Source organism: Salvelinus namaycush, chromosome 35 (genome assembly GCF_016432855.1).
Source record: "Salvelinus namaycush isolate Seneca chromosome 35, SaNama_1.0, whole genome shotgun sequence".
Classification (NCBI taxonomy): domain Eukaryota; kingdom Metazoa; phylum Chordata; class Actinopteri; order Salmoniformes; family Salmonidae; genus Salvelinus; species Salvelinus namaycush.
In genome coordinates, this window is record NC_052341.1 from 11,048,408 (window position 1) to 11,065,697 (window position 17,290).

A 17,290-nucleotide genomic window follows, 5' to 3' on the forward strand; every position below is an offset into this window, starting at 1 on the left:
ATTGGTTCAGAGTTTGTTTTGATATTTTAACCTGCGTGTCGTGATCGTGTTTGGTGTGGGGGTAAAAAAAAAAATTATGCACGATGGCGCACGCGGCAGGCGGTTTGGGTTCCGTGTTAACGTTAAGAAAAATCCTTTATGTAGATGCAGAAAGTAAACAGCATAGTGGGTCAATTTCCACAACAACTAAGAGCGTTGAAGCACGAAGCTCAACTTCTCTGCTGTTTTGGTGCCCTGTCTACCACGTGCACATGCGCAGATAAAAATCAAATCAAATCAAATGTTATTTGTCACATGCGCCAAATACAACAGGAATTACAGTGAAATGCTTACTTACAAGCAAGCCCGTAACCAACAATGCAGATTTAAGATTTTTTTGTTTGTTGATATAACAAATAATTAAGGAGCAACAATAAAATAACGGCAGCGAGACTATATACAGTGGGTTCTGGTACAGAGTCAACATGTGGGGGCACCGGTTAGTCGAGGTAATTTATACATGTAGGTAAAGTGACTATGCATGGACAATAAACAGAGAGTAGCTGCAGTGTAAAAATGGGGGGGGGGGTGGGGGGGGGGACACTGCAAATAGTCCGGGTAGCTATTTGATTAACTGTTCAAGAGTCTTATGGCTTGGGGGTAGAACCTGTTAAGAAGCCTTTTTGACCTAGACTTGGCGCTCCGGTACCGCTTGCCGTGTGGTAGCAGAGAGAACAGTCTATGACTCGGGTGGCTGGAGCCCTTAGCAATTTTATGGGCCTTCCTTTGACACCGCCTGGTGTAGAGGTCCTGGATGGCAGGAAGCTTGGCCCCAGTGACGTACTGGGCCGTACATACTACCCTCTGTAGTGCCTTGCGATCGGAGGCCAAGCAGTTGCCATACCAGGCGGTGATGTAACCAGTCAGGATGCTCTCGATGGTGCAGCTGTGGAACTTTTTGAGGATCTGAGGACCCATGCCAAATCTTTTCAGTCTCCTGAGGGGGAATGGGCGTTGTCGTGCCCTCTTCACGACTGTCGTGGTGTGTTTGGACCATGATAGCTTATTGGTGATGTGGACACCAAGGAACTTGAAGCTCTCAACCTGCTCCACAACAGCCCCGTCGATGAGAATGGGGGCGTGCTCGGCACTCCTTTTTCTATAGTCCACAATCATCTCCTTTCTCTTGATCACGTTTGAGGGAGAGGTTGTTATCCTGGCAACACACTGTCAGGTCTCTGACCTCCCTATCGGCTGTCTCATTTTTGTCTGTGATCAGGCTGTTGTGTCGTCTGCAGACTTAATGATGGTGTTGGAGTTGTGCTTGGCCATGCAATCATAGATGAACAGGGAATACAGGAGGGGATAGAGCACACACCCCTGAGAGGCCCCTGTGCTGAGGATCACAGTGGCAGATGTGTTGTTACCTACACTTACCACCTGGGGACAGCCGATCAGGAAGACCAGAATCCAGTTGCAGAGGGAGATGTTTAGTCCCAAGGTCCTTATCTTAGTGATGAGCTTTGAGGGCACTATGGTGTTGAACGCTGAGCTGTAGTCAATGAATAGCATTAAGCATCTCCAATCCAAAATTAAATCCAGAATTGGCTTCCTATTTCGCAACAAAGCATCCTTCACTCATGCTGCCAAACTGACTATCCTGCCGATCCTTGACTTCGGCGATGTCATTTACAAAATAGCCTCCAACACTCTACTCAGCAAATTGGATGCAGTCTATCACAGTGCCATCCGTTTTGTCACCAAAGCCCCATATACTACCCACCACTGCGACCTGTATGCTCTCGTTGGCTGGCCCTCGCTTCATATCCGTCGCCAAACCCACTGGCTCCAGGCCATCTATAAGTCGTTGCTAGGTAAAGCCCCGCCTTATCTCAGCTCACTGGTCACCATAGCAGCACCCACTAGCAGCACCCACCCGCAGCACGCGCTCCAGCAGGTATATTTCACTGGTCACCCCCAAAGCCAATTCCTCCTTCGACCGCCTTTCCTTCCAGTTCTCTGCTGCCAATGACTGGAACGAACTGCAAAAATCACTGAAGCTGGAGACTCATATCTCCCTCACTAGCTTTAAGCACCAGCTGTCAAGAGCAGCTCACAGATCACTGCACCTGTACATAGCCAATCTGTAAATAGCCCATCCAACTACCTCATCACCTTATTGTTATTTATTTTGCTCCTTTGCACCCCAGTATCGCGACTTGCACACTCATCTTCTGCACATCTATCAACCCAGTGTTTAATTTGCCATACTGTAATAATTTCGCCACTATGGCCTATTTATTGCCTCACCCCCTTATCCTACCTCATTTGTACACACTGTATATAGACTTTCTCTATTGTATTATTGACTGTATGTTTGTTTATTCCATGTGTAACTCTGTGTTGTTGTTTGTGTCGCACTGCTTTGCTTTATCTTGGCCAGGTCGCAGTTGTAAATGAGAACTTGTTCTCAACTGGCCTACCAGGTTAAATAAAGGTGAAATACATATTTTAAAAAAGAAAAAGCATTCTCACGTAGGTGATCCTTTTGTCCAGGTGGGAAAGGGCAACAGATCATCTGTGGATCTGTTGGGGCCGTTTGCAAATTGGAGTGGGTCTAGGGTTTCTGGGATAATGGTGTTGATGTGAGTCATGACCAGCCTTTCAAAGGACTTCATGGCTACAGACGTGAGTGCTACGGGTCGGTAGTCATTTAGGCAGGTTACCTTGGTGTTCTTATGCACATGGACTATGGTGGTCTGCTTGAAACATGTTGGTATTACAGACTCGGTCAGGGACAGGTTGAAAATGTCAGTGAAGACACTTGCCAATTGGTCAGAGCATGCTGGGGGTAAACATCCTGGTAATCCGTCTGGCCCTGCAGCCTTGTGAATGTTGACCTGTTGAAAGGTCTTACTCACATCGGCTACGGAGAGCGTAATCACACAGTAGTCCGGAACAGCTGATGCTCTCATGCACACTTCAGTGTTGCTTGCTTCGAAGCAAACATAGAAGTTATTTAGCTCGTCTGGTAAGCTCGTGTCACTGGGCAGCTCGTGGCTGTGCTTCCCTTTGTAGTCCATAATAGTTTGCAAGCTACTGTGTGTGACTGTGTGAGAGCGACGTGTTGCATCGCGCTCATCTCAGTATCCTAGCTTATCCATTGATGATGGGTCCTGCTTTACTGAAGTTGTGAGACATTGCATGGCAAGAAATTGCGAGATACAGCATTTGATTGCAGATAGAAAAGCCTAGCGCACAGTTCTGACTATCTGCCAGGTGACCGACCTGCCTATACTGTGCCTCTCCCTCTTTTTCAATCACTCGCTAGCTCTCAAAGAAAGATGTGAGTGTTTGTGTTCTCGGAAGTGTGGCAACTGATCAGTATCCTTCATTCCAAAACCACTGAATCTTAAGAGAATATTGAGACTCAGAAATGGGAGTCGACACCAGAGTTGACTCCCATTTCTGAGTGTCAATATTCTCTTAAGATTCAGTATTTTTGAGTTGAGGAATCAATTCTTCACCACTACGTCATCGTCGTTAACAGTTGGAAAAATTACAGAGAAAGGCAAGCGACAGGAGCGAGGTGCTGTATGGCAATACTTTAAGAAGTTAAATGAAAAGGAAATGCAAACTTTGTGAAGTGGAATTTAGGTACAGTAATGGTAGTACAGGTGCAATGCTTAACCATCTTAAAGGGACGTATCGTGAGACCAAAACTGTTGCTGGCATCGACGCAGATGTATTGTGAATTCACTTTTTTTTTTTTTTTATCTTATCGCTTTAACGGAAAACAGATTAAAAAAATAACTGCAGTTTAAATGTTAAGAAAATATTTATATTTGTCACATCCCTACTATATTTGTAGTAAATCAAGTCAAAGTGGTATGAGAAGGGACATTTCCAAACAAGTCAGGGATGTATAGCCTGGGATCCACACTAAAAAGGCGACAATCTTTTTGTCACACCCTGATCTGTTTCACCTGTCTTTGTGACTGTCTCCACCCCCCCTCCAGGTGTCGTCCATCTTCCCCATTATCTCCTATGTATTTATACCTGTGTTCTCTGTTTGTCTGTTGCCAGTTCGTCTTGTTTGTCAACCAGCGTTTTTGTGTCTCAACTCCTGCTTTTCTCAGTCTCTCTTTTTCTCTCCCTCCTGGTTTTGACCACTCTGCCTGCCCCTGACCCTGAGCCTGCCTGCCGACCTGTACCTTTGTCCCAACTCTGGATTACTGACCTCTGCCTACCCTGACCCTGCCTGCCGTCTGCTACCTTTGCCCCTGCCTGCCTTGACCTGTCTATTGCCTGCCCCTGTTGGATTATCTATTGCCTGCCCCTGTTGGATTATTTGGGCGGCAGGTAGCCTAGTGGTTAGAGCGTTGGGCCAGTAACCGAAAGGTTTATAGATCGAATCCCCGAGCTGACAAGGTAAAAATCTGCCATTCTGCCCCTGAACAAGGCAGTTGACCCACTGTTTCTAGGCCGTCATTGTAAATAAAAATGTGTTCTTAACTGACTTGCCTAGTTAAATAAAGGTTATAAAAATAAATAAAATGAAACCATTGTTAATTTGACATTGTCTTCATCTGGGTCATACCTGATACTTTTGGTATGAGACACACTGGTGTGAGACACACTGCTCACCATCTTATGAGAGGACCTGTGTGTTGTATTCCTCCACCATTCTGTCCAATTTCCACACCTCTGAGTATTTTCCACACCTCTGAGTATTTTACACACCTCTGAGTATTTTCCAGATCTCTTGGAAGCTCATTTTGACATTTTACCCCATACAAAAAATCATTTCAATAAAAATGCACTGTATGTTTTCAAACTGTTGTTCCCTATACTTCATTTTGAGTGTCTTAGAGACTTCACATACACTGAACCTACAGTATTTTTATAACTATGCAATTAGCAGTTTATGGTTTCACGAGACTAGGACTATGAGAGATGTAAAGGCTTTACAAGGTTTGCCTGTGGTTTGCATCCAGGAGGAAAGTGAGTTTTTCTGTTCGAATGAGAGGCAATTATGTGTTACAGTGTAGGGTAGGCCTAATTTCAGGGAATTACACCCGTGTCGGTCTGCCTCCCCCTCCGTCTTGCTTTTGTCCTAAATTCCTATTCAGTAAAGTGAAACAATAGTGAAGCAGGTCTCAATAGTGATTTACTCACGCTGTTATCCAGTCCTTGGGACATGGCCCATGATCCAGCCATGGTGATGCTCAAGTTGGGGTGGTCTGTAAGAGAGACAGAGTGGGATAATAGCTTACATAAATAATAAGGGTGGAATACAAATGTCTGCTGAAGGGTAAAACCATAGATCTCAGGGACTCATCTGGCACCATGGTCTATGTAGGTGAGACAAACACACACCTATCATACACATGGGCATATGGTAACACACACACGCCTACCTATCTCCACTAACTCTTATCATACACATGGTCTATGTCGGTGAGACACACACTACACTGGATCCCCTAATAAATACAAATACTGTCATAACTCATGTACAGTATACAGTGCATGGTGTTATTCTTTTTCATCTTCCAAGCTGTTCTTCCCCGTTCCCCACAAGATCGACACATCATTCATTCTCTCAAACACACACACAAACACACACACACAGAGGGCAGTAGCATACCTCTGAAAAGTAGTGTCATGTGGAGCTCAGAGGTGCCCAGGTCAAGCAGGTAGAGGCCATCAGAGCTTCCCATCCACACCCAGCTGTAATCAATACAGGTGGCATAGAGAGAGAACCTTATGCCATATGGATAAACACTTATATATACACACACACACACACACACACACACACAGCAAAGGGGCACAGGAAGAGAACCATGTGGGAAAAGCTGTTACACATTATTCCATCAAAGGGCCTTTGATTCAGTAGATTGAAGAGGAGATTACAATGTAACCCCACACTAAAGAGGAGAATACAATGTAACCCCACACTAAAGAGGAGAAGAGAATGTAACCCCACACTAAAGAGGAGAAGACAATGTAACCCGACACTAAAGAGGAGAAGACAATGTAACCCCACACTAAAGAGGAGAAGACAATGTAACCCCACACTAAAGAGGAGAAGACAATGTAACCCCACACTAAAGAGGAGAATACAATGTAACCCCACACTAAAGAGGAGAATACAATGTAACCCCACACTAAAGAGGAGAATACAATGTAACCCCACACTAAAGAGGAGAAGACAATGTAACCCCACACTAAAGAGGAGAATACAATGTAACCCCACACTAAAGAGAAGAATACAATGTAACCCCACACTAAAGAGAAGAATACAATGTAACCCCACACTAAAGAGGAGAAGACAATGTAACCCCACACTAAAGAGGAGAATACAATTTAACCCCACACTAAAGAGAAGACAATGTAACCCCACACTAAAGAGGAGAAGACAATGTAACCCCACACTAAAGAGGAGAATACAATGTAACCCCACACTAAAGAGGAGAAGACAATGTAACCCCACACTAAAGAGGAGAATACAATGTAACCCCACACTAAAGAGGAGAATACAATGTAACCCCACACTAAAGAGAAGACAATGTAACCCCACACTAAAGAGGAGAAGACAATGTAACCCCACACTAAAGAGGAGAAGACAATGTAACCCCACACTAAAGAGGAGAATACAATGTAACCCCACACTAAAGAGAAGAATACAATGTAACCCCACACTAAAGAGGAGAATACAATGTAACCCCACACTAAAGAGGAGAATACAATGTAACCCCACACTAAAGAGAAGAATACAATGTAACCCCACACTAAAGAGGAGAATACAATGTAACCCCACACTAAAGAGGAGAATACAATGTAACCCCACACTAAAGAGAAGAATACAATGTAACCCCACACTAAAGAGGAGAATACAATGTAACCCCACACTAAAGAGGAGAATACAATGTAACCCCACACTAAAGAGAAGAATACAATGTAACCCCACACTAAAGAGAAGAATACAATGTAACCCCACACTAAAGAGGAGAATACAATGTAACCCCACACTAAAGAGGAGAATACAATGTAACCCCACACTAAAGAGAAGAATACAATGTAACCCGACACTAAAGAGAAGACAATGTAACCCGACACTAAAGAGGAGAATACAATGTAACCCCACACTAAAGAGGAGAATACAATGTAACCCCACACTAAAGAGGAGAATACAATGTAACCCCACACTAAAGAGGAGAATACAATGTAACCCCACACTAAAGAGGAGAATACAATGTAACCCCACACTAAAGAGGAGAATACAATGTAACCCCACACTAAAGAGAAGAAGACAATGTAACCCCACACTAAAGAGGAGAATACAATGTAACCCCACACTAAAGAGGAGAATACAATGTAACCCCACACTAAAGAGGAGAATACAATGTAACCCCACACTAAAGAGGAGAATACAATGTAACCCCACACTAAAGAGGAGAATACAATGTAACCCCACACTAAAGAGGAGAATACAATGTAACCCCACACTAAAGAAAGACAGTGTTGTCGCAACTGGTGAGATGGCAAGGTGCACACACACACAACCAACTGGTGAGATGGCAAGGCGCACGCACACACAACCAACTGGTGAGATGGCAAGGCGCACGCACACACAACCAACTGGTGAGATGGCAAGGCGCACGCACACACAACCAACTGGTGAGATGGCAAGGTGCACGCACACACAACCAACTGGTGAGATGGCAAGGTGCACGCACACGCACACACAACCAACTGGTGAGATGGCAAGGTGCACGCACACACACACACAACCAACTGGTGAGATGGCAAGGTGCACGCACACACACACACAACCAACTGGTGAGATGGCAAGGTGCACGCACACACAACCAACTGGTGAGATGGCAAGGTGCACGCACACACACACACAACCAACTGGTGAGATGGCAAGGCGCACGTACACACAACCAACTGGTGAGATGGCAAGGTGCACGCACACACACACACAACCAACTGGTGAGATGGCAAGGCGCACGTACACACAACCAACTGGTGAGATGGCAAGGTGCACGCACACACACACACAACCAACTGGTGAGATGGTAAGGCGCACGCACACACAACCAACTGGTGAGATGGCAAGGTGCACACACACACACACACAACCAACTGGTGAGATGGCAAGGTGCACGCACACGCACACACAACCAACTGGTGAGATGGCAAGGTGCACGCACACACAACCAACTGGTGAGATGGCAAGGTGCACACACACACACAACCAACTGGTGAGATGGCAAGGTGCACGCACACACAACCAACTGGTGAGATGGCAAGGTGGACACGCACACACAACCAACTGGTGAGATGGCAAGGTGCACACACACAACCAACTGGTGAGATGGCAAGGTGCACACACACACAACCAACTGGTGAGATGGCAAGGTGCACACACACACACAACCAACTGGTGAGATGGCAAGGTACACGCACACGCACACACAACCAACTGGTGAGATGGCAAGGTGCACGCACACACACACACAACCAACTGGTGAGATGGCAAGGTGCACGCACACACACAACCAACTGGTGAGATGGCAAGGTGCACGCACACACAACCAACTGGTGAGATGGCAAGGTGCACGCACACACAACCAACTGGTGAGATGGCAAGGTGCACACGCACACACAACCAACTGGTGAGATGGCAAGGTGCACGCACACGCACACACAACCAACTGGTGAGATGGCAAGGTGCACGCACACACAACCAACTGGTGAGATGGCAAGGTGCACACACACACAACCAACTGGTGAGATGGCAAGGTGCACGCACACACAACCAACTGGTGAGATGGCAAGGTGCACACGCACACACAACCAACTGGTGAGATGGCAAGGTGCACGCACACACAACCAACTGGTGAGATGGCAAGGTGCACGCACACACGCACACAACCAACTGGTGAGATGGCAAGGTGCACACGCACACACAACCAACTGGTGAGATGGCAAGGTGCACACGCACACACAACCAACTGGTGAGATGGCAAGGTGCACGCACACGCACACACAACCAACTGGTGAGATGGCAAGGTGCACGCACACACAACCAACTGGTGAGATGGCAAGGTGCACGCACACACAACCAACTGGGAGCATTGGGTTTGGCTGAATTTTCCCCTGGTTTAATGCTGTATAGTGCCTTCGGAAAGTATTCAGACCCCTTGACTTTTTCCACATTTTGTTACATTACAGCCTTATTCTAAAATGTATTAAATAAATAAAAAAGTTAGCAATCTACACACAATACCCCATAATAATGAAATGAAAACAGTTTATGTATAAAATGTATAAAGTATTAAAAACAGAAATACCTTATTTACATACGTATTCAGACCCTTTGCTATGAGACTCGAAATTGACCTCAGGTTCATCCTGTTTCCATTAATCATCCTTGAGATGTTTCTACAACATCATTGGAGTCCACCTGTGGTAAATTCAATTGATTGGACATGATTTGGAAAGGCACACACCTGTCTATAAGGTCCCACAGTTGACAGTGCATGTCAGAGCAAAAACCAAGCCATGAGGTCGAAGGTATTGTCCGTAGAGCTCCAAGACACGATTGTGTCGAGGCTCCAATCTGGGGAAGGTTACTAAAAAATGTCTGCAGCATTGAAGATCCCCAAGAACACAGTGGCCTCCATCATTCTTAAATGGAAGAAGTCTGGAACCACCAAGACTCTTCCTAGAGCTAGCCGCCCGGCCAAATCAAACCAAGAGCCCGATGGTCACTCTGACAGAGCTCCAGAGTTCCTTACAGAAGGACAGAAGGACAACCATCTCTGCAACACTCCACCAATCAGGCCTTTATGGTAGACGGGCCAGACAGAAGCCACTCCTCAGTAAAAGGCACATGACAGCCCGCTTGGAGTTTGCCAAAAGACACCTTAAGACTCTCAGACCATGAGAAACAAAATTCTCTGGGTCGATAAAACCTGAAAATAGCAGTGCAGCAACGCTCCCCATCCAACCTGACAGAGCTTGAGAGGATCTGCAGAGAAGAATGGGGAAAAACTCCCCAAATACGGGTGTGCCAAACTTGTAGGCATACCCAAGAAGACTCGATATGTAATCGCTGCTAAAAGTGCTTCAACAAAGTACAGAACAAACAAAGTAAAAGTTCTGAATACTTACGTAAATGTGATATCTGTTTTTTATTTGTAATAAATTTGCTAAAATGTATAAAAACATGTTTTTGCTTTGTCATTATGGGATATTGTGTGTAGTGTGATGAGGGGAAAAAATGTAATACATTTTAGAATAAGGCTGTAATGTTACAAAATGTGGAAAAAGTCAAGGGGTCTGAATATTTTCCGAAGGTACTGTATGTACATCATAAGGTGGAAACCAGGGAACTATAGTCATCTCACGCTGTAGGATAAATAAGACAGGGTGGCAGAGGAGAGGAGACAGGAAGAGGGAGAGGAGGCTCTTCAACCAACAACGATCGTGTCCAACATAGTCCACTGTTTAGTTTAAGTAGTGAAATCCATGCCTTGCCTCGACTTTACAAATAAACTCAGGAAAATGTTGTGTCTCTATAACTGCTAAAACATGTATTTTTATATACTGATGTGCCTGGTCTCAGATCTGTTTGTGCTGCATTGTCACCTCCTATGGTCATTGTCATGCCTTCATGAGTTAGCTGTACAGATGGTTATGTATACTGAGTTGAGTTGGTTATATAGCACAAACCAATCTGGGACCAGGCTTCTGTTGTGACACACTGCATAGCTTTGATGCCTACTCTAAGACTCCTTGTGATGGACATATCAAAGTCAGAGTCTTGTGCCCTGAGAGTCCTGACCATTCTATACTAATCAGCCAGTCACCCTATGGCCTACAGCTGCACATGCACCCCTTGTGCATCCCAGGCTTTGCATAGTGTCTACAGTACTTCACCATGGCAACAGGTGCGGATTGGACAGCCTGAGACTGTTAATGGCACTTTAGTTAGCCTTTAATAGGAAGTGTCCTGCTATCGCTGTGGAAACACCACTCTGACTCCCCAACATACCCTGTTAGTCACTACCAATAAAGACATGAACACCTGCAAGGCTGGAGAAATGTAAATGACGACGTTATATATTTACATTTATGATATCATATTTTCCTGGATCACTCAAAACTCCTGGTCTGTGGAAATAATGACAAATCAAGCACTCTCTACATGACCTGGGGAAACAGGCCTAGTAGGCTGTAATAGGCTGTGACAATGGGTTAAACACGTGATGTGTCAAGTGATAAATTAAGAGATGTGTTGCATTAACCACTTTTATCTACAGCACATGGACCCTGGAGAGAAACCCATTTTACCTCTGCTGCCCATGATCAATGTCAGGTAGCCGCCTGTGATAAGCACAAATTCTGAGGACTGGCTTTGCCATCTCCACTGGGTCTGGAGTGATTCCTGGAACGAAACACAAGAGGTGGCTTGGGGTCATTTATTATTTTATTTGACCTTTATTTAACTAGGCAAGTCAGTTAAGAACAAATTATTATTTACAATGACGGCCTACCAAAAGGCAAAAGGCTTCCTGTGGGGACGGGGGCTGGAATTAAAAATAAAACGAATAAAATAAAAAATATAGGACAAAACACACATCACGAAGAGAGAGACAAGACAACACTACATAAAGAGAGACCTAAGAAAACAACATAGCATGGCAGCAACACATGACAACACAGCATGGTAGCAACACAACATGACAACAACATGGTAGAAACAACATGGCAGCAGCACAACATGGTAGCAGCACAAAACATGGTACAAACAACATTAGAGCACAGACAACAGCATAAAGGGCAAGAAGGTAGAGACAACAATATATCACACAAAGCAGCCACAACTGTCAGTAAGTGTCCATGATAGAGTCTTTACGAAATATGACAAAAAATGCTATTGAGTTATTGGATGGACAGTCAGACACAGCATATTACTATATAACCCCAAACCTCCTACAGAACATAACTCAGTGTTCTGATTCCATCTAGTGTTAGGAAAAACACTTTCAAGTTTACATTTTATTTATTTTACTCATAATGTGAGAGAAAAAGTGGGAAATAAGTTCAAGTTCATGTTCCAAACGTTATGTGAAAATGAAAATGTGTCTTTGGCTAGCAGGCATATGGCTAAAACACATCACAGGAAACAAACAAATCACGTCCATAACTACTTTACTATCTTCTCTTACCTAGTATACCACCAATCTGTGGGGCCACTGTGTCCAGGTGTCTTTGGTGTCGTTGTTGCACCTTGTGAAGGTCCAATTTGGTCACCAAATGACATCTGTGGTCCTCAGGAAGATTGAAGCTCCACACCTGGAAATGAATGAATGAATGAATGAATGTCTGTCTGTCTGTCTGTCTGTCTGTCTGTCTGTCTGTCTGTCTGTCTGTCTGTCTGTCTGTCTGTCTGTCTGTCTGTCTGTCTGTCTGTCTGTCTGTCTGTCTGTCTGTCTGTCTGTCTGTCTGTCTGTCTGTCTGTCTGTCTGTCTGTCTGTCTGTCTGTCTGTCTGTCTGTCTGTCTGTCTGTCTGTCTGTCTGTCTGTCTGTCTGTCTGTCTGTCTGTCTGTCTGTCTGTCTGTCTGTCTGTCTGTCTGTCTGTCTGTCTGTTGTGTGTGTGTGTGTGTGTGTGTGTGTGTGTGTGTGTGTGTGTGTGTGTGTGTGAGAGAGAGAGAGAGAGAGACCAACCTGTCCATCAGCAGAACCAGTGACAAGCTGCCTGCTCTTCTCCAAGAACAACATACTGAGTAGTGGAGATGCTGGAGGACAGAGGGCGTGGACAGAGAGTTATTATTGATTAAATATCAAACCAAATGTACCGTAAACTGGTGTATCCACTGTTCACATACCTGACAATACAGCAGACTGATAGAGAATCTGTTCCATTTTTAATCCCCAAACCTTTCGAAAAAAGAAATTATCAATTGGTAAATGTTTAAAACCTGTTCCTATGGACAACAGTCTCTCTTGGAACAATAAACAGACGATCGCACACGTGAAATGATGCAAGCTACAGCTGACTTAGTAGCTAGTCATTTCATTTGTACTTAGAAAGCTACAGTGTAGCGTACACTTTGATAAGGGATGCAAAAACGACTTCAAGCAAAACAACTGAAGCCAAGTTATTTCACTGGTTAGTGAATAACCTGACTGTACCTTAAATGTGCGGTCTTCTGATATGGACACCAGGATGTCTTTGTTCCATGGACAGAACTCAGCTGCTGTCAAAGGTCCCAGGTGGCCAGCCAGCACGGACAACACTTCCTCTATCTGGAGGTCAGTCAAATAGACAACACATTCTCTATCTGGAGATCAGTCAAACAGACAACACTTCCTCTATCTGGAGGTCAGTCAAATAGACAACACTTCCTCTATCTGGAGGTCAGTCAAACAGACAACACTTCCTCTATCTGGAGGTCAGTCAAACAGACAACACTTCCTCTATCTGGAGGTCAGTCAAACAGACAACACTTCCTCTATCTGGAGGTCAGTCAAACAAACAGTGTATGCAATAGAAGATAAGATAACTTTATTGTCCAACTTTATTGTCCATTCATTTGTCATCATCTTACAAGAATTATAAAAACATAACACAAACACTTGTTATAAAGGATGAATTTGAGGGGTAGAGTACACATTCAGCATGCTGTACTTACATTGGCGTTGAGTATGTATACTTTCGCCCCTGAGCATGCAGCCACTCGCTCATCACAGGGACAAAATGACAGATGGACTACCTTGCCCAGTAGTGTCCCAATAACTGTACCAGACGCAACTACCCCTGAAAACATCTATGCTATTAGTATTTCAATAATTGTACTATATAGCATTGTAAATTGATTAATTGAGTGAGTGAGTGAGTAAATGAGGCCTTACCAGTATATAAAATGTTGCCACTGAATTTAAATGTATTGTTGTCTTACTGTTCATACAGCTATGAAGCAAAAATCCTCACCCTCCCTAGTTCTCCTGTAGCAGCGCCGGATGTCCCAGACTATGACATAATCTGCAGAGGCAGAGCAGAGCAGGAGAGGGTCTCTACCTGTCCCAAATACCATGGCAGAGATGTCTCCATGGTGACCAGTCAGTCGCAGGGCCTGCTGAGGGGAGGAGATGCATTGGAGTGTGGTGGAGCCATGTGATGCAATGATTGAACAAGCAGATTTCTTTACACTTAAAGAAATTCTCCAGTACTTTTGTATAATTTATAGCTAGTAGTTCTGAAAGTAGCGCACATGAGCCAAAAGTGGGCCCCAAGAATTGCGTACTACGTCACATACAGTACCGGTCAAAAGTTTGGACACACCTACACACTCATTCTAGGGTTTTTCTTTATTTTATTATTTTCTACATTGTACAATAATATTGAAGATATCAAAACTTTGAAATAACAAATATGGAATAATGTAGTAACCAAAAAAGTGTTAAACAAATCAAAATATATTATATATTTGAGATTCTTCAAAGTAGCCACCCTTTGCCTTGATGACAGCTTTGCAAACTATTTTCCTAAAGACTTTCATGGTCTGAGAGTCTTAAGGTGCCTTTTGGCAAACTCCAAGAAGGCTGTCATGTGCCTTTTACTAAGGAGTGGCTTCCATCTAGCCACTCTACAATAAAGGCCTGATTGGTGGAGTGCTTCTGGAAGGTTCTCTCATCTCCACAGAGGACCTCTGGAGCTCTGTCAAAGTTACCATCACGGTTCTGTTACCGTCACCTCCCTGACCAAGGCCCTTCTCCCCCGATTGCTCAGTCTGGCCGGGCAGCCAGCTCTAGGAAGAGTTTTGGTGGTTTCAAACTTCTTCCATTAAAGAATAATGGAGGCCACTGTGCTCTTAGGGACCTTCAATGCTGCATACATTTTTTTGGTACCCTTCCCCAGATCTGTGCCTCAACACAATCCCGTCTCGGAGCGCTACGGACAATTCCTTTGACCTCATGGCTTGGTTTTTGCTCTGACATGCACTGTCAACTGTGGGACCTTATATAGACAGGTGTGTGCCTTTCCAAATCATGTCCAATCAATTGAATTTACCACAGGTGGACTCCAATCAAGATGTAGAAACATCTCAAGAATGATCAATGGAAACAGGATGCACCTGAGCTCAATTTTGAGTCTCATAGCAAAATGTCTGAATACTTATGTAAATAAGGTATTTCTAAAAACCTGTTTTTGCTTCATCATTATGGGGTATTGTGTGTTGATTGATGAGGAAAAAATATAATTGAATCAATTTTAAAATAACACAGTAACGTAACAAAATGTGGAAAAAGTCAAGTGGTCTGAATACTTTCCGAATGCACTGTAGTCGCCAAAGTTCCGAAGCATGTATTTAACGGTGGGAAGCTACTGAGGAGGGCATATAGGTATTTTTATAATATCAAATCTTAGATGCCATCTTCTCCTGATGTGACCTTGAGTAAGGGTGTGTGTGTATGTCTCTGTGTGTCTCTGTGTGGGATTGTGGTTGGGAGATAAAACAGAACATCCTTTTGGCTAACATCCGTTTCCAACTTATACTGTAGGACTGTCTGTAACTGACCTTCAGCTCTGGGTCCAGGAGACAGTGTATCAACAGGTCCTTGCCTTGTAGTGGTGAGGCACAGTGAGAGGGACAGCAGGCCAGCTGCAGGTGAGATAGCAGTCTATCACAGGACAAGGATAGCTTTTCCACCATCAGTCTGTTGGTCCCTCTGCCTTCCCCACAACCATCCATGGTGATCGTTTCTAGCTATGTAGTTACTCTGAAAACAGCAAAATAAAGAAATCATAATCCATTGAAATAAATGGATAGCTAGTTAGGCTAATAACCCACTAAAAACATATTGATAACCCAAATAGGAGCAGCTAAAATATGATTTATCGCTATATTTGTTGCAGTAACTGCACTGTGTACTGTCACTCACAGACAGTCTTTCTAGTAGGTAATCACAGACAGTCTTTCTAGTAGGTAATAGCTAAGAGCTGTATGTAGTCTGTGGTAAGGATTACCCAGCTAGCTAAAGCTAGCCAACTAGCTAGATGGGTAACAGAGCACATGTCTTGCTAACTTACGTTAGCTAATACTTTAGGCAACAGTCGTATTCTAACAGTAGAATATATTCTGCAACATAGATAGTCACCCACCTTAAAATAAATGCAGGTTAATTGTATCTCTAGCTAACTAAATTAGCTAAATATAGCAAATTCCTCACTACACCCTTCTAGACCAACCGACAGCCTGCAATATGGGTCAAAAAGTATTCTGGAGGGTTGCCTGGATACCAGGGACAACAACAGCAGATGCTCAAGTTTCCCCTTTCACATGTGTTGTAGTACTTGCACCTACCGCCAAGTGATACTGTTGTCATGTGCATGGTTTTCAGAGAGCTTGAATACTGAATGGCCGGGTCACAACTGTTGTATGCTGGCTGACTGGCAACGTCAACAGCCGAACCTTCTAATTATTTCAATGGGCGAGGAGAAATAACGTATAATATTGGTCACAATCTGAACGTAACTGTCCTCGCACGGGAAGCACGAGGAGAAGGAGGTGCGATTGACCGGTGTTGTGGGGTGGCAGGTAGCATTTAGAGCGTTTGGTTAGTGACTGAATGATTGCTAGTTCGAATCCCGAAGCTGACTAAGTGAAATTTCTGTTGAAGTGCCCTTAACCAAGGCACTTAAACCCTATTGCTCAGTCGTCACTAATTAAGTCATAAACCCTGCCCATTTCTAAAATGTATGGTCTTAAAATCTGATTTTAAATCAAACCCTAACGTTAACCTTATCCTTAACCACACTGTTAACACTATGCCTGACCCTAACCTTAAATTAAGACAAAAAAGCTAATTTTTGATTTCCTTATTTTTTACAATATAGACATATTTTGACTTTGTGGCTGTGTTATCTAGTGGAAGCCTCGTTGCTCCAGGGTCACAGTTGATAATAGCTGATAATTGGCAATAAACCCACAATCCCTGTTCTTAAAAATAAAAAATTGTACCAGGCATTGTCTGAGCAAGGCCCATAAAATTGCCTAAGACTTTAGCCACCCCAGCCATGGACTGTTCTCTTCACTACCGTCTGGCATCAGGTCTCGGGCCAACAGGCTTATCTCCTAGCAATAAGACTGCTGAACAGCTAATCAATCAATGGCTGCCCAGTGCCCACCCTCATCCATGGACTATCTGCACTGACTCTATGCACACTCACAGGTCTCTATCCATACATTCACACACACTTACACGGACACTCTCTCTCATATAC

At 44.0% G+C, this 17,290-nt stretch overlaps 1 protein-coding gene across 1 annotated transcript in view; it reads right to left on the reverse strand.

Moving 5' to 3' along the window:
- The window catches only part of wdr27 (WD repeat domain 27), a 150,017-nt gene extending 134,259 nt beyond the window's left edge, over positions 1-15,758 (reverse strand). Inside the window, exons 1-8 of the mRNA XM_038974620.1 lie at positions 15,585-15,758; positions 13,997-14,141; positions 13,698-13,822; positions 13,198-13,311; positions 12,891-12,942; positions 12,730-12,800; positions 12,231-12,357; positions 5,158-5,222 (exon numbers count right to left, since the gene is read on the reverse strand). Of these exons, the coding sequence (XP_038830548.1) occupies positions 5,158-5,222; positions 12,231-12,357; positions 12,730-12,800; positions 12,891-12,942; positions 13,198-13,311; positions 13,698-13,822; positions 13,997-14,141; positions 15,585-15,758 (873 nt within the window). The remainder of the gene's footprint in view (positions 1-5,157; positions 5,223-12,230; positions 12,358-12,729; positions 12,801-12,890; positions 12,943-13,197; positions 13,312-13,697; positions 13,823-13,996; positions 14,142-15,584) is intronic.
- Between the last annotated feature and the right edge of the window lie 1,532 nt (positions 15,759-17,290).